Consider the following 20055-nt stretch of genomic DNA (forward strand, 5'->3'; position numbering starts at 1 on the left):
TCAGTGTGATCCTATTTTGCCCATATTTGTACATTATATTGTAACATACTATTGTAACATAACGTTCAGATCCGACAGGATTGCCTATAAAATAAATAAATAAATAACTTTTGACAGAACAAAGTCTGTCCGGGCAGCTTCTTAATATTAATTATTAATATTAAAGAACTGACCGGGAATAAAGACATCTCCTGAATAAAGAAGAAAATTAATTGTACAAAGTTTACAATGTCAACAACGTCAAAAATGGCGATATAAATTCAAAGTAACACAGAACAATGTAAAATTTTTCTAAGGTCAAAATAAATAAAAACGTAATAAAAAGAGAAAAAATATGTTATCATTAATAAATCTGTCGTATTATAGGTTACTAACAAAATGTGTGTTCCGATCGTATAGTTTATGTTGTCCGCCTCGTAAGCCCACTAGCCAATGCGGATGTCCACCAACTGTACCGGGAGCGGGGACTGAAATCAAGCCGCCGGTATGCTGCTGTCCATGCAAAATACCACCAAATCCTTGTTGTCCTCGCTACCACAACGGTGAAAATACTTGGAAGAAATATAAGTATTTTGCTCTACTAGTTTGTTTCCCTCTTATTTTATTTCAATCTTTTAATGTTTATGGACACGCCCCGCCATGCAAGGGAGAATGTAGAGATTATGAGTATATGCGCATACGCACAAAAAAATTTCCCTGGAGAGACGGTGTCCAAAGTCTATTCCACAATGATCGCGTAAACCATGTACCGGGCGAATGTGTGCCGCCATCCGACGAATGTGACTGAACCTCTGTAATGTATCGTTGCATGCTTAAAAATACATGTATGTAGGAACCTATAAAATAAAATAAAAAATTAATCTTGAACGATAACATTTCATTATAATGTTTCTTATTATTTGCAACTGATATTAGAGGAAATTATAAATAGACACACTTAAATGTATCACAAGGAAAAAATGCGCACGCATCACGGCGAGAAAGGGCGTAAATTGACGACGGCGCTTTAGGGTTGGCCTAGAGCCGGCGATCAATAGCCGGGCTGACGTCAGTGTAGTGTCGCGCGCTATTGGCTCCCCCGGCATTATTAAATAAACCTCCGGAGCGAGAGGCGCGCCGAGCGTCGCGCCGCGGGCACAGCACCGCAGCACGCGGCGGGCCCGCGCACCGCTCGCGGCTCGCCGCGCCCGCCATGGACGACATGCCGGACCTCTCGCACCTCACGCCCGAAGAGCGCGCGATCATCGAAGGTGTCATAATGCGCCAGCGACAAGAGGAGCAACGAGAACACGAGATTATGAGGTGTGCCTTTGTCCTGCGCTCCGCGTCCGCCTCCACCTCCTACTCGACTCCCACCCACCCCGCTCGCTATGCGAGTCTTCCCATTTACTGCACCATATGTGACAATATTGTGAATGTGCTTCTATACGAATAATATACGAGGCTTATCTCTAATAGTCTCTAATAAAATAGCAGTGTAATTCGCCTTATATTTGGTTGTACGGAATTTGGATATTGACGTGTATTCAGTGTCACATCTGCGCGAACCAGCAGTCACTATTACGTATATGTATGTACGTATTCCTGGATTGAGATTAGCACAGTGATATCTTTATTCTTTGTAGCTCTCTACACTAGTTATATAATATAACAGGTTTTATTATTATTAACAAATAGATGTGTGACTAATATATACCTACATAAATATTGCGACAATGTTGTTTAAATTCTCTATTCAATAAGAAAAACAGAACGAACATTTTTTTAGTTACCAATTACATTAATACTGCAATAATAATTCAATTACTCTGCTTTCAAAAAGTTATCGCTTTGTTTTCACAGCAATGGTTGGTGGAAAATAAAGTTCACATCAACGAAAATGATATTCATAACATAAATTTCGGAACTTCTTTGTTTATTATTATTTTTATTTCAATACGTTTATTGATCTTTGTTTTACTTGGCTCAATATTTGCATAACGTACTAGTGGTTATCGTCGCTAAGTAGGCGCTACGCTTGCGGGAGCGTGGATGCAGTAAGATATTTTAGTGACCTACTTTTCGAACTGCATAACTTTGTACTAAATTTTCTAAATATACGTGTATACGCAATGTTAATGATAGATATGTCTTTCTACTCAATTTCGGTTATTTTTGTGTTAATGTTATATAGTAATTCGAGTACCAAAGGAGTTATTTCAATAACGTCTCACATACATAAAACATAGAAATAGGTATAATAAATATAAGTTTTGGTTTTGAATTATCGAATGCACATTCCATTTTAAAATAATATTCTTAATTTTAAAATCGTATTTCGTATGTTGATAAAACTGAGTGAATCATGGATCTGGATCATCACATACATAACATCATAAAAAAACTTAGATCATCGATATATTTGAAAATAAAATAATTATACTAATCATTAGAAACTTAGATTAACTTGAATAATATAAAATAGGAAATAAAGCAATAGATAATAAATAAAACAACGATACAAAGCAAACACGCTGTTATACTAATTAAAATCGTAAAAAAAAAAATACTTTTTTTAAGTTTCTCAATTTTATGTAGGTTATCTCATGAAGTTATAACTTTTTACTGGGTGTATCGATTTTGATAGCTATTTTTAATCGAACGCGGGTGCATGCTTGACATGTGGTCTCATTTAAATTTTATCGGGATCTGACGAGTACTTTATGAGTTTTATCTCTAACTAGCGACCAGCCCCGGCTTTGCACGTTTACAAAAACTATCAGTGTTCCTCTACTACATTATGCATGCATTGTACATAGTACCTGGGTGAACGATATAGTGGATAAATGAGCTTTTTATGTGTGTTTGAACACCTTTCGATGCTATATTGCTTGCAATTTCACACACTTTAGCTCGGTATTTTTAGTAAATCGTGTTTTTTGGAAATCCTATTTAAATACGAATTACATATTGATAAAATATGAATAATAAATATGTACACTTAATAAAATATGTATAATAAAAAATATGTACCGGTTCTTAAAATAAAAAATCATGAGTGCAATTAGAGAAAAAAAGGAAAAAATAATCGATCTGGAGACAATATGGGGATTTGAACCCATTGAAATATAATGTAAACCGTGGTCTTCGCGGTCGATCCCGACCGGCCGATTTCCTACCTGATATTGTAGCCATTTTTTCATTGCCTAAGACAGGGATAAAACGACATTTTCTAAAAATGAATCCTAGCTATATCGATTTATCACCCCCGAAATCAACTGCATACTAAATTTCTTAAAAAATTTGGGAGTCGTTTCCGAGATTCAGATTATATATAATAAACCTTCCTCTGGAGCCACTCTATTTTCTTAAGAAAACCGCATCATAATATGTTGCGTACTTTTAAAGATCTAAGCATACAGACAGCGGAAAGCGACTTTGATGACAATACATATTGAATCGATTATTTTGTCGACTACCTACGTGCTATTACTTGTCGATATCAATTGAAGTCGGTTATTTTTTATTTGAGAGCAAACACAATTAATGTCTTTAAAAATTGTCGTATGCTTTGTCGTTGTGTATTAGTAGAAGTGTAGAAGGAATAGGTATAGTCTATTTCTTCTATAGTTTTAAATTAAAACTACATATTTGTTTTAATTCTTGCACAACAGTAACAGTTGTTGAGACATATCTTAATCGTTAATCGATTTATTACAATACTGTGTGCCCGTGACTTCGTCCGCGTAGAATTTAACAAAAAAGTTATTGTTCAATAGTAGTAGCCTAAGTTACTTCTTATGACATCAGATATCTGCTAGTAAAAGTCTCGTCAAAATCGGTCCAGCCGTTTCAGAAATTAGTCGGAACAAACAGACAGACAACCAAAAATTTTAAAAAAATGTTGTTTTGCTATATGTACCGTGTATACATCCATAAGCATTTAGTAAAAAGCTCCAATTTTATTTATTTATATGGATAAAGTAAGTAGACATTTCATCAGTCAAACTGAAAAAGATTTGACGGCATTTTTTTCCGTCCTACCTAAAGAATAGTGACTTTTACTTATAATATTTTCTGAAGAGATACTGATCCTTATTAGTCCAGTTTCCGTAAAGGTAGTACGGCTACGGCCCATGTGAATATCACTGATGACATTTGGCAGGTAATGGACGGTCAGAATCTCACCGTGTTGACCTTGCTGGATTTTAGCAATGCGTTTAACGCGGTGGATTTTAATTTACTGCTGGCTGCCCTTTGCTCGCTTAACATATCTCAATCAGCAATTGATTGGTTTCATAGTTACTTGTTTGGTCGTCGGCAGCGCGTCCAGGATTCTTATTCAGACTGGTCTAACGTGAATGCTGGCGTTCCGTAAGGTGGCGCGTTGTCTCCGCTCTTAATTTCGATCTTCATAAATTCAATAACTCTCCACATATCTTCTCTCCACCACTTGTATGCCGATGATCTTCAAATTCATTGTCACTCTAAATTGACAGATTTACCTACATCAATAAACAATTTAAATACTGACTTGAAGAACTTATATAGATGGAGGACGGATAAAATATTAATCACTCAAAATGTCAAGTCATTATTATCGGTAGTCCTAAACTTGTGTGTCGAATAGACTGGTCACTTATACCAGTCGTTTATAACGACGTAATCAGATACACGGATACAGAGACAAAGTAAAAATCTTGGAGTTATCTTCGATAGACATCTTCCTTGGGCATCTCAGCTGAGTAAGACGAGCCGTAAACTATTTGCAGGTATCGCATCACTACGACGACTGCAATATTTCCTGCCTTTGCCTACCAAAATTACGTTAGCACAGTCACTCCTTCTACCGATGCTTTACTATGCTGACACTTGCTATCTTTATCTTAAAGATGAGCAATTAAATAAGCTTGAGCCCCTTCAGAATCTTTGCATACGGTTCATTTTTGGTCTTCGCAAAAATGAGCATGTTCCCGAATTTCGCAATTGTCTCAAGTGGCTTCCGATTCACTTTCGCTGGAATACTCACATACTCTCGCTACTATATTGTATACTTTTTCATTCTGATACAACTCTGTACCGTAAGAAGCGTTTCAAGTATCTTTATAATACGCACGAATGCACCCTTAGATCCGAGTCTACTTTGAGCTCGAAACTCAAGCTCACACTACTTCTTTTTATTCCAACTCTTTTGCAGTTAAAGCTGTTCAACTTTGGAATGCTCTACCTCCTCCTATAAAACAAGCCAATCCCTGTCTTGCGTCAAAAAAGACCTTAAAGCGTACTATTTGTCACTTAATACGTATAATTGTTTTTTATATCCCTGCATAATATGTATGAGTATTGCTACACTTCTATTATGTATTCTATGCTTTTATCCATATTACATTATCCATATACAGTATTTCGCTTATAAGTATAGTTTTTTTTCTTTTTTTATCAAACAAACAATACTGTACTTATTCATTATAAATAGCATTAAAAAACCACGCCGGTTTATGACAATGCTTTTTTGTAATAACCAATAAATAAATAAAAAATTATATATATATATATATATATATATATATATATATATATATATATACATATAACTAAACTATATATATATAAATAAAACGATTTTACGAAACTTGATCCCTAAGGGGATAAACGGGGGTTGGAACTTTGTATGAAAGTCCAATCTTTTTGAAGTAAGAGATTTGAAATTTAAAATGTATGCTCTATAGACGATGAGTAGGTTTCCAAATAATGCATCGTAATCTATATATATAAAAGAGAAAGGTCACTGACTCACTCACGAGAACTCAAAAACCTCTGGATGGTCCATCCATCCAGGATGGACAAAGATGAAATTTGGCAGGGAGGTAGATTATAGTTAGTAAACGTCCGCCAAGAACGGATTTTGCGATATTCCACCGCTAAGGGAGTTAAACTGGGGTTAATAATCTGTATGAAACATAAAAAACAACTCGTACAGCAGCTATAAGTTCACCTGATAGGTTATTTATAATGCAGCCTGAAAATAAAACTAAAAATGTGGTGTATAGAGAGGTTTTATAAAAACAACTATTAAATTATACTCAATTGTGCCTTGTAAAAAGTTACTCAGTGTGATAAGCATTTCAAGTGACTGAAATAAAAAATTAATTTGCGTTAAACATCTTAATAGCATATCTTCATGTATATTATAAAACAAAGTCCCCAAAAGTGTATGTGATCGATTTCCTCAAAATCTACTGAAAGGATTTTCTTGCGGTTTCGCCAATGGAGAGAGGGCTTCAAGAGGAAGGTTTATGGAACGGCTAAGCCGATTTTGATGAGAGTTTCACTGGAAATTTGCCGGGAAAACTTTATGACACTGATTTTAACGCGGGCGACGCCGCGGGCACAGCTAGTTATTTATCATTACAGCCTATACAGTCCACTGCTGGACATAGGCCTCCACAAGCTTACACCAAAAATAACGTGAACTCATGTGTTTTGCCCATAGTCACCACGCTGGGCAGGCGGGTTGGTGACCGCAGTACCGGCTTTGTCGCACCGAAGACGCTGCTGCCCGTCTTAGGCCTGTGTATTTCAAAACCAGCAGTTAGATGGTTATCCCGCCACCGGTCGGCTTTTTAAGTTCCAAGGTGGTAGCGGAACTGTGTTATCCCCTAGTCGCCTCTTACGACACCCACGGGAAGAGAGGGGGTGGCTATATACTTTAGTACCGTAGCCACACAGTACGCAGCTAGTTATTATAGTAGGAAAAATGCGCAAAGTGGTATAAAGTTGGCACTTTGCTATATTATAGCTATTTGCACATCAAACAACATCACCTTACATTACAATAAACAACGCCTTATATTACAACAACAAACAAGTCTGTGATAATTTACTGAAAACGAAAAAAAATAAAAAATTACAAAATTAACCTAAATTTGTACAAAGCGTATTTTAGTTGCACTTTTTTTCTAGTCAAAGCTTAAATACTACAGGCTGGCCGCTCTAAAGCTGGGCATTGACGATCAGTTTTTCGCGTCAGTTTAACTGATCAGTTTTTCGCGCTCTCCAAAATTTGATCGTGAGTGTAGAACCATTGCTCCAGAGTTTTAACTGACGACGCGCCACGTAAATTTACGGCGCGGGTGCGTCGCGCCGAACTGCCCGTGTGTGTAATCGTCATTCAAACCAATCGCGTCATTTTGCTTGCAGCGTCCGCTGTGATTGAGAGTGCACTAGTGTAGTTTTTGTTTTTTAAATGTCGGTGTCGGTGTCCCCTAGACCTGTTTAAAAAAAGGTTCTTTATTTTCCTAATTTTTTGGTTTTCTTAAATTTAAATTTTTAATTATGGTCGAATTTCCTCTGGGCAACCACTATGTAGTTACTACAATTCCGACTGCATGTTATGTACGATGTTGCATAAAATTTCGAAGGACTACCGTATTGATATTTTTAACAGTACATAATGTTTGATATTGTTTTGATTTATTTCGCTGGCTTTGTTTAATTATTAATTTTTTATCTTGTTCCAGCCTTTTCAGCTGATTTTCTTTTAGTTGTTCTTCAAGCAAGCGTGTATTTTTGTTTTTTAAATTATTATTTTATTTCAAATCGGTACGTGTCTTTACGCTCTCGCCCTCGCCCTCGCCTCGATATGACGAAATAAAATTAAAGATTGAATATCTCTAATAATTGTTATATTATAATTTTAAAAGTCAAGTACGTACCTATATTAATAAGCCAGTGTATTGATAAATAATAATTGTGTTTGCTCGCAAACGAAAAAAAAACCGACTTCAATTACATCGACAAGTAATACAACGTAGATAGACGAAAAAATAGTCAAGCAACTACGCGTTATTAAAGATTACTCAAAAAGTAGTTGTTAGATCTCGATAAAATTTATATGTGACCACATGATAAACATCAGCTTTCGATTAAATTAAAAATTATCAAAATCGTTACACCCAGTAAAAAGGTATTACGGATTTTCGAGAGTTTCCCTCGATTTCTCTAGGATTCCATCATCAGATCCTGGTTTCCTTATCATGGTACCAAACTAGGGATATCCCCTTTCCAACAAAAAAAGAATTATCAAAATCGGTACATCCAGTAGAAAGTTATGCGGTATAATACAACGTAGGTCGACGAAAAAAGCGTCAAGTAAAAACGCATTATTAGATATAACTCGAAAAGTAGTTATTAGATCTCAAATAAATTTAAATGGGACCAATTGGCGCACACCACCTTTCGATTAAAACAAAATTTGTCGAAATCGGTCCACCCGGTCAAAAGTTCTGATGTAACATACATAAAAAAAAAAAAAAATACAGTCGAATTGAGAACCTCCTCCTTTTTTGGAAGTCGGTTAAAAAAATTAATTTATAATTAATTAATTATTTATGTATTAATTTTTTTTTTATTTTAGTTAGTTACGTACGTGTTAAGCTTCGTAAAATATTTCTATGAATGCTTAAAGTCTAGTAATTGTATGAACCGCAGACGCAAACAAGATGAAGTGGCGGTGCTCGAGCAAACGATCCGCACGAGGAACGAAATGCATCGAGCGGCCGGTGTAGAGCTAGCGGCCACTTGTCATATCTGCCTGAAGACTAAATTCGCGGACGGGGTTGGCCATTCTTGCCATTACTGCCGGGTCAGGTGCTGCGCTAGGTGCGGCGGCAAGGTTACTTTGCGCTCCAACAAGGTAAATAAATGAGCTTTAAATGTGTGTTTGAACACCTTTCGATGCTATATTGCTTGCAATTTCACACATCAAATGCCCTCTAGAAGGCATAGATAATAAACATCCACTTTCAATTATGATTGCACAAAAATCAATATTTTTATTATTTATGCATAAAATAATCAAATAATATGCATGTTAAATATGTAAAAAATATAATAGGTAGTTTCGAGATAAAGCATATGAAGTCATTACTGGTAAAATATTTTTTTGTTCGTGTAGAAATATTTACCTAATCATATGAAGGCAGAACTGTGATTTGACTTCAAAATACTACATGACATATTTGATATGATTGTTTTAATAATATTTTAGCAGTATTTTTTTTTGTATCTATTGCTAGATATCTTTCACATATCTCTCAAAATAAGTACCTGCAAGGATATTTAAGGTAAAATAAACTTACAGGTTATATGGGTTTGCATACTCTGTCGCAAAAAACAAGAATTACTTTCAAAAACTGGTCAGTGGATACACAAGAGTGCTGGTCAAGATTCGATGTTATGGCGAATGGAATCAGATCTACGAGGCTTACCATCACAGGTAGATACCTCTTTGGATAAGAGACCGAAGTTAGAAAGAGCGCATAGTGCTGCAGAAAAAGAAAATCAACCATTACAAAGATCAGGTAGCGCGTTACGTCGGCAGTACAGTCAACAAGAGGCAAGATGTTATGGAGAGCTGGAAGGGCTGGCCCGGACTCATCCCCATCTCGTTCACCCTAGACAAAAGGCATCTTACGGTGTAGAAGACACAGGATTATCAATGCTGCCTCCCCAGGCTTCACAGTTGCTACCGCTGCCGCACATGCCAGGTTCTCACCATCCGCTGCCACCTCGCTCGTCTTCTTCGGATGATGAGGTACCGGAATGCATCTCCGACGAGAACGACGAGTATCGCGACCGTGGTAAGTGTGCACGCTCTCCCAACGCCACTCAATCCTACCTTTGTCGTATCCTTCCCTTCCAAGCGATTTTTGTTTATCACCCACATGACAGCTACACTTTACAACACGCAAACATTATTGCTGTAAGTCTAGACAATTAAGTACGTACGTTCATGAAGATTTTGATTAAAAGTTTTTATACCTTATTATCTCCCAACATTTTGCAGCGATAAAGTTAAGGTGTTCCGTGCGAGGTATTAAATTTTTATTAACGGCTGTAGTTATTAGTTAGAACCAGGATAACTAAAAGTTATAACAAATAAGTTTGTTTTCACGCAGAAGTTTGTAATTTAGAGCACCTAAACTTATCCATAGGTACATATACATATTTTATGTTTACATCATGTCTGTTCATTTAGTATGTATGAAAGAACAAATAAGTAAGTACTCTGACTGAATATTAATAGATTTTTTTTCAGATGTAAAACTGTTATACATATTTTTGTAATCATTCGTCTACATTTAGACCTTGCTAATAATTTATTTTATAATAATTTATTAAAAATAATAATTTTTGAAACGCCGCAAGCGTCTCGCGCGCCTCAGCTATACGCCCGGTTCCGCGCCGTGCTCCGCGCCGCGTCATGTCGAACCTCACTCCGCCCTGAACTGTTCGCAGGTAATGCTAGAGATAGGAGCGCTACCGACGGCTCCAGATACCAGCGACAAGCAATTTTAGATGAAAAAATGAAAAAGTTTTTATCGGTGAGAGGGCTATTTCGGGAAAATGATGCGTTGTAAACTAAGCTAAATATTATAGATGTTTCAGTATTGTTCGTTTATCGTTTTGTTAAAACTACTTCTTTGGTCGGCCAATTGTAAACGCTATTAAATTTAAGTGAATCTCTATCTTTCTAATACTTGAGTCATTCTCACCATAAACGTTATTTGTAGCAGAAGTACATGATTACATTAAAATCTGTTTAATGAGTATTTTGGTCTGTTTAAAATTTTCTAAAAACAGGATGTACCTCTGCTTTTATTGCTTGAACCAGTTATAAGTTTTATTTTTTGGTTATTTTTTCCACCGCAACGCATCTTTTCTGGTCATACTTTTACTTTTACTTGAAGTGTTACCTTTATATATCATTAGCGTTATAATGAAATCATTTTATGTTGTAACCACTGCATTTAAATTAAATGTGATTTGTTCAAATATTTTCTATTTACTTTATTTGAAAGGAAATTTGTATCTCTTCAGAGAAATGTACTGCTATATTAGCTTATAATTGATCAGAAGAATGCAATTGTTGTTATTGTGACGAATTTTTTTTAATCATTTATTTTTGTGGTTCAAGCAATGCTTGTTTGGGCGAAAAGAAGTGTAACATACTTGGTTAAATGTAAATGTCTTAGATTTTGTTGCGATGTTTTTTTTTTGGAACGGTTGTTTTAATTTTTCAATGAAATAAATTGTCACACATTCTTTCCGCTTGTGCGTGATCACCGCTTTAATTGCGATTAATTTATTTTGATGTTAAAAAATTAAACTTACATAGGAATATGTCATCGCCGTGGAAAAAGTAAATTATCAAATCTAACTAAATTACAAATCCATTTTAAAATAATGCGATACTCGTAAATTGATGATGTTATTTGGTTCCGGGCGCGTACGGGCGCGCAAGTCGTTGTACGGTTTGATATAATTGGCCCATATCGACTCCTTGCTATTTATCCGTTGTCATTCTTAGGACAACTTGAGGCGTGTTCATCTCTTCGCAACCCACACCTGCGCAGTACCAGCGTGGCTGCCAACAATTATTACAATTTCACTAATCATTCACCGGCCTCGTACATGCCGGAGGCGCGCGGAGCGTTCGATACGGCAAGAACGGCGCCGACCGGAGGTCGTAGCTTCGACTCGGTCACGGATTGTCGGTGGCGTGCTCGTGACGATGGCGAGGGCTCGTATTTGCGACCATATGTCCCTGATGGGGGCCCGCGTTCCGATCGTGCCGTTTATAAGAGTGCCTACTTGTGGGAAGACTCCTCCGATAACAGACGGTTCACTGAGAGGAGAAAAAAAACAGTTCGCTTCGATGGCCACGAAGGCGCTGCGACGTTCCCTCGTGGAGGTCGCGATGCATCAGGCGGCCCGCATGACTGGGCCTCTTTGCGCTGGGAGTCCGAGAGACAGACTAGCCAGGACTCTGCCACTAAAGACTCAGGCATCGATACGTCTAGCACTTTTACGTCCAGCGAAGACTCGAACAGGGGCGATTGCCCTAAGGTACATAATGATCATTGCACATTTTTTGTACTATGGGTACTAAGCTTGCTTTTAAACCGAGGAACTTAGAAAAAATTTAAAAATCCTCGTATTAATAAATTAATATTTTACCTTCGGAATAAAATTCTTTTTAATATCATTCGTGACCACAATAATATGATTTTAATAGTCGATAAATATCACAAATTATCATATTTTTTACAAAATACAAGCTTTATACTAGAAATCGTAGGGAATTTTAACTTTTTTTTTCGGAAAATATGATGAAGCGTATTTGTGTTTGGCTGCAGCATGATTGCATTCGCAGGCATGATTCGTTCCACTAAGTGTGCACTTTCGTAATTGCGACACACTTTTAGCCAAATTTGCTGAATGTTTATATTATTTAATTAATATATATACTAACTTTATATAAGAGAGTATAATTTCTAACAGTTTCCCTTGAACTGGCAAGTCTCCGCCGACGGCACGAAAATGATCGGCCATATGGTTTTACGGAAGAGTATTGTGGAAGGGAGTTCTCATTCCTCTTCAGCAATTCTAGGGCTGAAAGTAGTTGGAGGAAAAATTCTGCCAGACGGTACACGAAGCGCTGTCGTCGAAAAAGTCAAAAAAGGTTCCATTGCAGACTTAGAAGGGCAGTTGAGAATAGGTTAGTAATAGAAAAAAACAAACTTTTTTAATAAAATGCATCACCCTTAATACATAACTAATGTAATCATTAAAATCTGATATCTAATGCCACTTTCCCTCTTTAGGTGATGAAGTACTACAATGGAATGGTATTCCACTACAAGGTCGTACCGCAGAGGAGGTGGCTGAAGTTGTTGCCAACAGTAAACATGATTCTCATGTCGAACTAGTAGTTTCACGGTCGTTAGTTCCAAACCGGCCTGTGCAATCTTGGAGAGCGCATAAAGGTAAATTATTATAAGCTTAAGTTACAGCCTGTAATATCCCACTGCTTGGTATAGCCCTATTTACACATGTAGGAGAAAGATTCTTTTTTATTTGAGCTTAATTCACCAAGCTGCTCCAATGCGGGTTGGCGGATATATTATTATGAGTAAAGATCGCTATCAGGTGTAAGTACATGATAACAACCGAGACCGACGGCTTAACGTGCTCTCCTAGGCACGGTAGGGAAATGCACGGGGACCTTACAAACACGCAAACCACTGCAAACATCTGTATGGCTAATACAAATGTTTGTCATGTGCGGGGATCGAACGAGCAACCGCCAGCGCAACAGCCACAAACCAGTACTGTGACCGTTAAGCCAACGCAGCGTTTATTTGATTAAGTGATTAAAAACATTAAGTGATCATTTGAGTGATTTAGTAGTTAGCAAACAAAATGGGTAGTATTCCTGTCACTTTTCTAAAAAAAAAAAGAAAAACGATACCATAATTAATAAAATTCTAGTAATACGACGACGATTACGAATTATTATCTGAAATATTTTGATTTATAAAATTGTTTGTTACCATATTGTTGTCTTGTTTTGCCTGTACGTAAATGTTTTTTTGCTATACGAATGTCTTTTCTCAATAAAATCATCCCCAATTTCGTGGACGGGTTCTTTCGTAAAAAGTCTGTATAATAGATCTAGGGAAGAAGCTTTAACCATTCAAGTCAGTGAAAGCAAGCTTAAGATCTAGTTTCAACATAAATTTTTTAACTAATTTTAAGAGAACCACCCTACAAAAATCACATTCACACTACACTATTTTATTGTACGGAGAAAAGGCAAAGCAGGAAATTTCCTGCTCAAAATCTAGAGCAGCCCGGGTAAATCATGTTGCAAGACTAAGCAGTCTTTTTGGAATTTTAAAATAGAAAAAATCTTCATGTCGTCCGCATAAATATTGCAGGCGTCTATAGACTACGGTTATAGCTTACCATCATGTGAGCCGCTTGTTTGTTGACCTTGTTGTGTAAAAAATAAAAAAGAACCATATTTCTGAACTAGACTCGTCTTGTATGTGTAAGTTGTTATTGAAAGCTTGACTTTTATATCCGCTATCATGTCATCATCATGTCACAAACAATAAATAAACGTTTCACACGTAAAGGTCCTAAGTAGGATTTTCTCCTAAGTCTTGGGTCTGGAATCACTCACAATACACAAGCACAAACGCTCAGACCACTACAAACATCTACACAGGCACCGGACCGCAAAGAAAAAGGGTCGATTAGAAAATCTTCAATATCTTCAAAAGCACCTGACCTAGCTTTATGAAATAAAAAGTAAATTAAAGAATATTTAATACCACAAAAAATTATACATAAAACCTTTTTATTTATAATATTTTTGATAATTGTATTAAAAACTAGTAAAATAAAGGTCATTTTTTAAATTAGTATCAAAAAATTCAAATTAATTGTTTCGCGTTTGTTTTCGTTTTACAATAAAAAAGTTATGAATAAGGTGAACCCTTGGAGAATATACCAGGATCCTGAAAATGCTTGAAGATGGACACAGTCAGCGAAATACAGCGAGGAGATTTTCTAACAAACCCTTTATCTTTGAGGTCCAGTTTATTTGGCGAATACAAATGTTTGTCACGAGCGGTGGTGGCAAGTGCAACAGCCAGTGCTGTGACCGCTCCGTCAAAGGGATCTCTAAATAAATACATACATAAATAAAATAAATAACGATTTGTTTTGATAGAAGCCTTAGTATTATGTTTTTAATAAAACTGGTTAAATATTTACTTAAAGTCGGTGTAAGAATCTTATAATTATTGTTTAGAAGTGTACACTGAAATCATGGGTGGATGCGAGAAGCCGAGCGTTTTGGTGACGTCGCCTGGCTCACCTGATATGCATTCTCGCCGCCGTTCCGCGCGACACAACCACCACAACGTCAGCGTGACAGGCAGAATACAGGTAGTTTTTTTTTCTTGATTCTTTTATTCAAATTATTGATATGACTAACTTTATCCATCTTCAAGCATTTTCAGGATCCTGGTACATGATTTAAAAATAAGATATTAAAAATGTAATTTCTTTCGCAGCTAAAAGTATACTTCGACATACCGGCGCTGCAACTTCTCGTGACAGTTGTGTCAGCTACCGGTCTCAGTCCGAGGTCAGACGGTTCTCCGCGATGTCCGTACGCCAAAGTATTTCTGTTACCCGACAAAAGTGAAAAAAGCAAACGACGTACTAAAACCCTCGCAAATACATTGGAACCACGATGGAATCAGACCTTTGTGTACTGTGGAATACGAATAACTGACATCAAGAAGCGGACACTAGAGGTAAGACCAACGTTAACAATAATAACTAATATTGTATTACTATTAAATCATATGCACCATTCAATTCGCTAACGTCTATGAATAAAAATCTACTACAGGTTACAGTGTGGGACTTAAATCGTTACGGACCTAATGATTTCTTAGGAGAAGTTCTTCTGGACTTGGACAATGTCATGAATCATGAACCTACTTGGCACATATTAAGACCACACGAAGAAATGCCTGGATATAGTGTAAGTGATGCAATCGGTAAAAAAAACTCTCAGATATACTATATATACATTTTGTACAATTATTCTAATAATTCTCAAAAAAAAAATACTTGTTGCTCGAAAGGACTTGTTAATACATAGTTGTCAAAATATATTCCAGGTACGTCGAGATATCTTGGATGAAGTAAAAAGAAAATTTCTGTTTGCCTTTTCTTTTTTTTTTGTGCCAACATGATACGTAATTTCAAGTTTTATTCTAAACAGAGGTATCGCGACGACGATGTTGATGGAGAGCACTTGTCCCCACCTTCCACCTCCACGTCTCGCCTGTCAGACTCGGACACGCCGAGTGAGTGCGACCTGCGCCGACACCACTCTCTTTCCAGTCTCGCGTCCAGTTCAAGTCCTCCGCCGCCTCATGAGGTTAATAATGTCTGATTATTTGATTGATTTAGCCTGTAACATCCCACTTTCTGTATGTAGAAGAACGGTCGGAAGCTTTATCCACCACACTGCTCCACTAAAGGGCCTACTATGTAAATAACAATCGCTATCAGGTGTTTATGATGAGGACCGGAATCGACAGCTTTACGTGCTCTTCGAGGCACGGTGAAGAAAAGCACAGGAACAGAGACCTAGATCGGAAAGAGATATTTGGACAAAAAGAAATATCCATCCCGAGCGGGAATCGACCCCGGAACCGCCAGTGTTTAGACGTCAAGCACACACACACAGCACTACACCAGAGTGGTGTAATTAATAGGATGTCTATTATTTTCAAAATAACATTTTATTACCGCCACCTCTTTAAAACAATTAAATCGAGTGTAAAGTGACCATTAAAATCCGTGGTTGCAGCATTTTATCTGATGCTGAGAATTATATACTATACTAGCCGACCTGGCGTACTTTGTACCCCTGTGTTTTCGTGAATATAATAATTATGTACCTATATCGAGAAAAAAATATAACCTATCTTTTAAATTGGACAAAGTTATGTATCTGTGCAAAATTTCATTAGAATCGTTTAAGTAGTTTAGGAATCCATCACGAACAAACAACGTGATGCGTAATTTATATGTATTAAATAATAATAACACGGTTTACTTTGCAGATTGAGGGAACGCGATGTAGCCGTCGGGACATGTCGCCAGCCGGTCGAGTGAGGACAGCCGGCATGGCTAGAGAACGAGTAAGACTAATATTTAATTGTAGTAATCATACAGCTTTTTTGAATATAAACAGTTTAAATACAATGCAATAATAAGGAATAAACATATCATGTGTAAGTACGTGTTTTAACACTATGTGTAAAGATTCTTAATTTGCTATTATACATACCTACATCGGCAGTTAGTATTTGGCGGTGCATCATCACATAGCCATTATTATCATATAGCCTGCCGGCCTAGCATGCATACAACGAGATATCTCTTGACGAGAGAGAGAGATAATGTCTACATCGAGTATTTTCTCGATTACCCTAACATGCGCACTACGAGAGACAAAATTCTCTTCCGAAGACTTCGCCTTGTCGAGTAGAGAAACATTATCAACCATAATCACAACTGAATATCATTCTTATTTCTTATGTCGTAAAGTTGAATTTACAAGGTTATTGACCAATCGTGCCAAACCGGGATGAGCCAAAGTTTGTATAATTTCAAACGAGTGACACATGTTTTATTTAACAATGTTCTCGGCCTTTTGGCTTTTTTTTAATTTTTAAAATTTTTTGATTTTTGAATTTTTTTTTTTTTTTTTTGATTATTGATTTTACTTTTATTCTATTTAATTTTATTTTTAGTTATTGATTTTTTTTAATATAATTTTGTTTTGTTTTTTATTCTGAATGTTGTCTTGTCTTGTTGTACTAACCCAATATGGACTTATACTTTGGTCTGAAATAAAGTATTATTATTATTTAGAATAAGAAGCAACAGGGCGCAAATACGTTTTTTGTGTCATTATATGGCACACTTCACTCGACTTTTCGCATTTCCCGCTCTTCCCATACCGAAATTATATAATTATAATAGGGAAACGCCATGGTATACAAAAAATAGGCACCCGGTTTTATTTATTTTTTATTTATCGTCTTTCTCGTCGATAATATTGAAGACGAGAAGTTTCTCTTCCTAAAACGACAAAATTCGACAAAATTACGATGTCATGTTAGCTTCCGTAGAGATAAATATCACAGATCACTAAAATTTAATGATTATCTCTTCTTGACGTAACGAGAAGAGTATCGCGTGCACGCATGTTAGCTACTGTAGACATAGAGAGATAATACGAGAAAAGGGGTAGACAAAATTTTGTCGTGGCGCGCATGCTGGGCCTGCTGGTGTCGTTAGAAGTTTTCGTTGAGACGAGAGACGTAACTGAATACCTATAAAGCATTGCTTCATATGAAGAATATGATTGAACTTTTTGTTAAAGTCAATATATGTACATGTTATTACGCTGGTGTCCTAATGTTTAAATGCGATATCAGAATCGATATCTGTACATCTATTATCTATATCTATAATCTATAATATATATAAACGCGAAAGGTCATTCATCACGAAATCTCCGAAACTATAACACCTACAAACTTGAAATTTGGCAGGTAGGCTCCTTATAAGACGTAGGCATCCGCTAAGAACGGGTTTTACGAAACTCGACCCCTAAAGGGGTAAAACGGGGGTTGCAAGTTTGTATAAAAGTCCTATGTTTTTGAAGTAACAGACTTGAAATTTAAAAGGTATGCTCTATAGATGATGAGAAGGTGTCTAAATAATGTATCTTTAGAAATCAATACCCTTTTGGGGTTAAAACGGGGGATGGTAGGTTGACTCACTCATCACGAAATCTCCGAAACTATAACACCTAAAAACTTGAAATTTGGCAGGATGGCTCCTTATAACGCGTAGACATCCGCTAAGAACGAATTTTACGAAATTCGACCCCTAAGGGGGTAAAACGGGGGATGGAAGTTTGTGTGAAAGTCCCATGTTTTTGAAGTAAGATACTTGAAATTTATAATGTATGCCTTATAGATGATGAGAAGGTGTCCAAACAATGTATCTTTAGAAATCAACCACCTTTTGGGGTTAAAACGGCGGATGGTAGGTTTACTCACTCATCACGAAATCTCCGAAACTATAACAGCTACAGTTATAGTTCGTTGGAAAAACGGAGGCCGGAAGGGCATTCCAAATTTTAGCGGTGCGTATTAGGAACGAGGAAGCAAATCGTTTAGTGCGAGATCGTGGGATTTCAACCACATAGCGGTGCAGATTCATGCGATGCCTTGCGGTTCGGTGGTAGAAAGGTGATGGTGGAACCAAATTGTATAGTTCTAGAGCACACTCTCCGAAATATAACCTGTAAAATACCGACAAACAGGCAACCTTGCGCCGATGTTCGAGACTTTGAAGTCTAGAGCGAACCAGCGATTTGTCACCGATGAGTCTTCTGGCGCGTCGATCCACAGAATCCAAAGCAGCGAGCTGGTACTTGGCAGAGCCATCCCATAAATGGCTGCAGTACTCCATACACGATCGAACTTGTGCTTGGTAGAGAGTAAGAAGCTGTTCCGGTGTGAAGTACTGCCTGACTTTATTGAGGATACCAAGTTTCTTACCAGCAATTTTTGCCTTGGATTCTATGCATTGTCCGAAGTTCATATTAGACGAAATATTTATGCCTAGAAGATCAATACTATCGGTGATCGGAACAGATACACCCCGGAAAGTTGGGGCTAATGGGAATGGACGCCGTTTAGCAGTGAAAAGACACGCTTGTGTTTTGGAAGCATTAAATTTGACTAGGTTGGCGTCACCCCAATCGGATACCTCTTTCAAAGCCAAATTCATGCGTTCAACCAGGGCCTCTCTATGCTCATGAGTTTCAGCCCCACCAGCTCGGGGACCGGACACGTATCTCTCCGTAACAGTGCTGTCATCCGCGTATCCAAAGATACCGGGCCTGAGGAGGTCATTTATGTGAATCAAGAAGAGGGTTGCAGAGAGAACTGATCCCTGAGGGACACCGGCATTAACCGCCATCAACTCAGACGAGGAGCCATCTAAGACGACCCGAAATGATCGTCCACTCAGGAAATCTGATATCCAGTCACACAAGCTCGGGGGTATTCCGTAAGCTGAAAGCTTGCTCAATAGGCTCTCATGCCAGACCCGGTCAAATGCCTTCGATACATCAAGTGAGACATCTAGCGCTTCTCCGTGCTTGTCCAAGGCTTCGCCCCAGATGTGCGAGGCGTACACTAAAAGATCCCCCGTGGACCTGTTACGACGGAAACCGTATTGCTGGTCCGACAGGAGGTCATTCAACTCGAGGTATGCTAGGAGCTTTTCATTCAGTATACGCTCCAAACTTTTACACAGTATGGAGGTGATCGCGATAGGTCTATAGTTAGCCGGGTCGGCACGACTACCTTTTTTAGGTACAGGTTGTACGTTGGCAATCTTCCATGCTTTAGGAACTTGAGCGGATTTTAGAGAGAGGCGGTACAAGCGCGTGAGAATAGGAGACAACTCAGGAGCACAGTGTTTAAGTACTCTTGCTGGTATCCCGTCAGGACCACTAGCCTTATTCACGTCCAAGTTACGGAGTACTCTCAAAACCTCAGTTTGGCGAATGCGTAGTTCTGACATAACAGAGTCGCAAGGTGGATGTCT

At 37.5% G+C, this 20055-nt stretch overlaps 1 protein-coding gene across 1 annotated transcript in view; it reads left to right on the forward strand.

Annotated features, from left to right (window-relative positions):
- The first annotated feature begins 1192 nt into the window (after positions 1–1192).
- Positions 1193–20055, forward strand: part of LOC123661585 (regulating synaptic membrane exocytosis protein 2) — a 35190-nt gene continuing 16327 nt past the window's right edge. The window contains exons 1-11 of the mRNA XM_045596540.1: positions 1193–1302; positions 8470–8674; positions 9122–9620; positions 11351–11889; positions 12325–12541; positions 12648–12809; positions 14645–14781; positions 14910–15155; positions 15254–15388; positions 15632–15799; positions 16482–16559. Coding sequence (XP_045452496.1) covers positions 1193–1302; positions 8470–8674; positions 9122–9620; positions 11351–11889; positions 12325–12541; positions 12648–12809; positions 14645–14781; positions 14910–15155; positions 15254–15388; positions 15632–15799; positions 16482–16559 — 2496 coding nt within the window. The remainder of the gene's footprint in view (positions 1303–8469; positions 8675–9121; positions 9621–11350; positions 11890–12324; positions 12542–12647; positions 12810–14644; positions 14782–14909; positions 15156–15253; positions 15389–15631; positions 15800–16481; positions 16560–20055) is intronic.

The sequence above is a fragment of the Melitaea cinxia genome, chromosome 2, assembly GCF_905220565.1.
Source record: "Melitaea cinxia chromosome 2, ilMelCinx1.1, whole genome shotgun sequence".
NCBI classification, from domain to species: Eukaryota; Metazoa; Arthropoda; class Insecta; order Lepidoptera; family Nymphalidae; genus Melitaea; species Melitaea cinxia.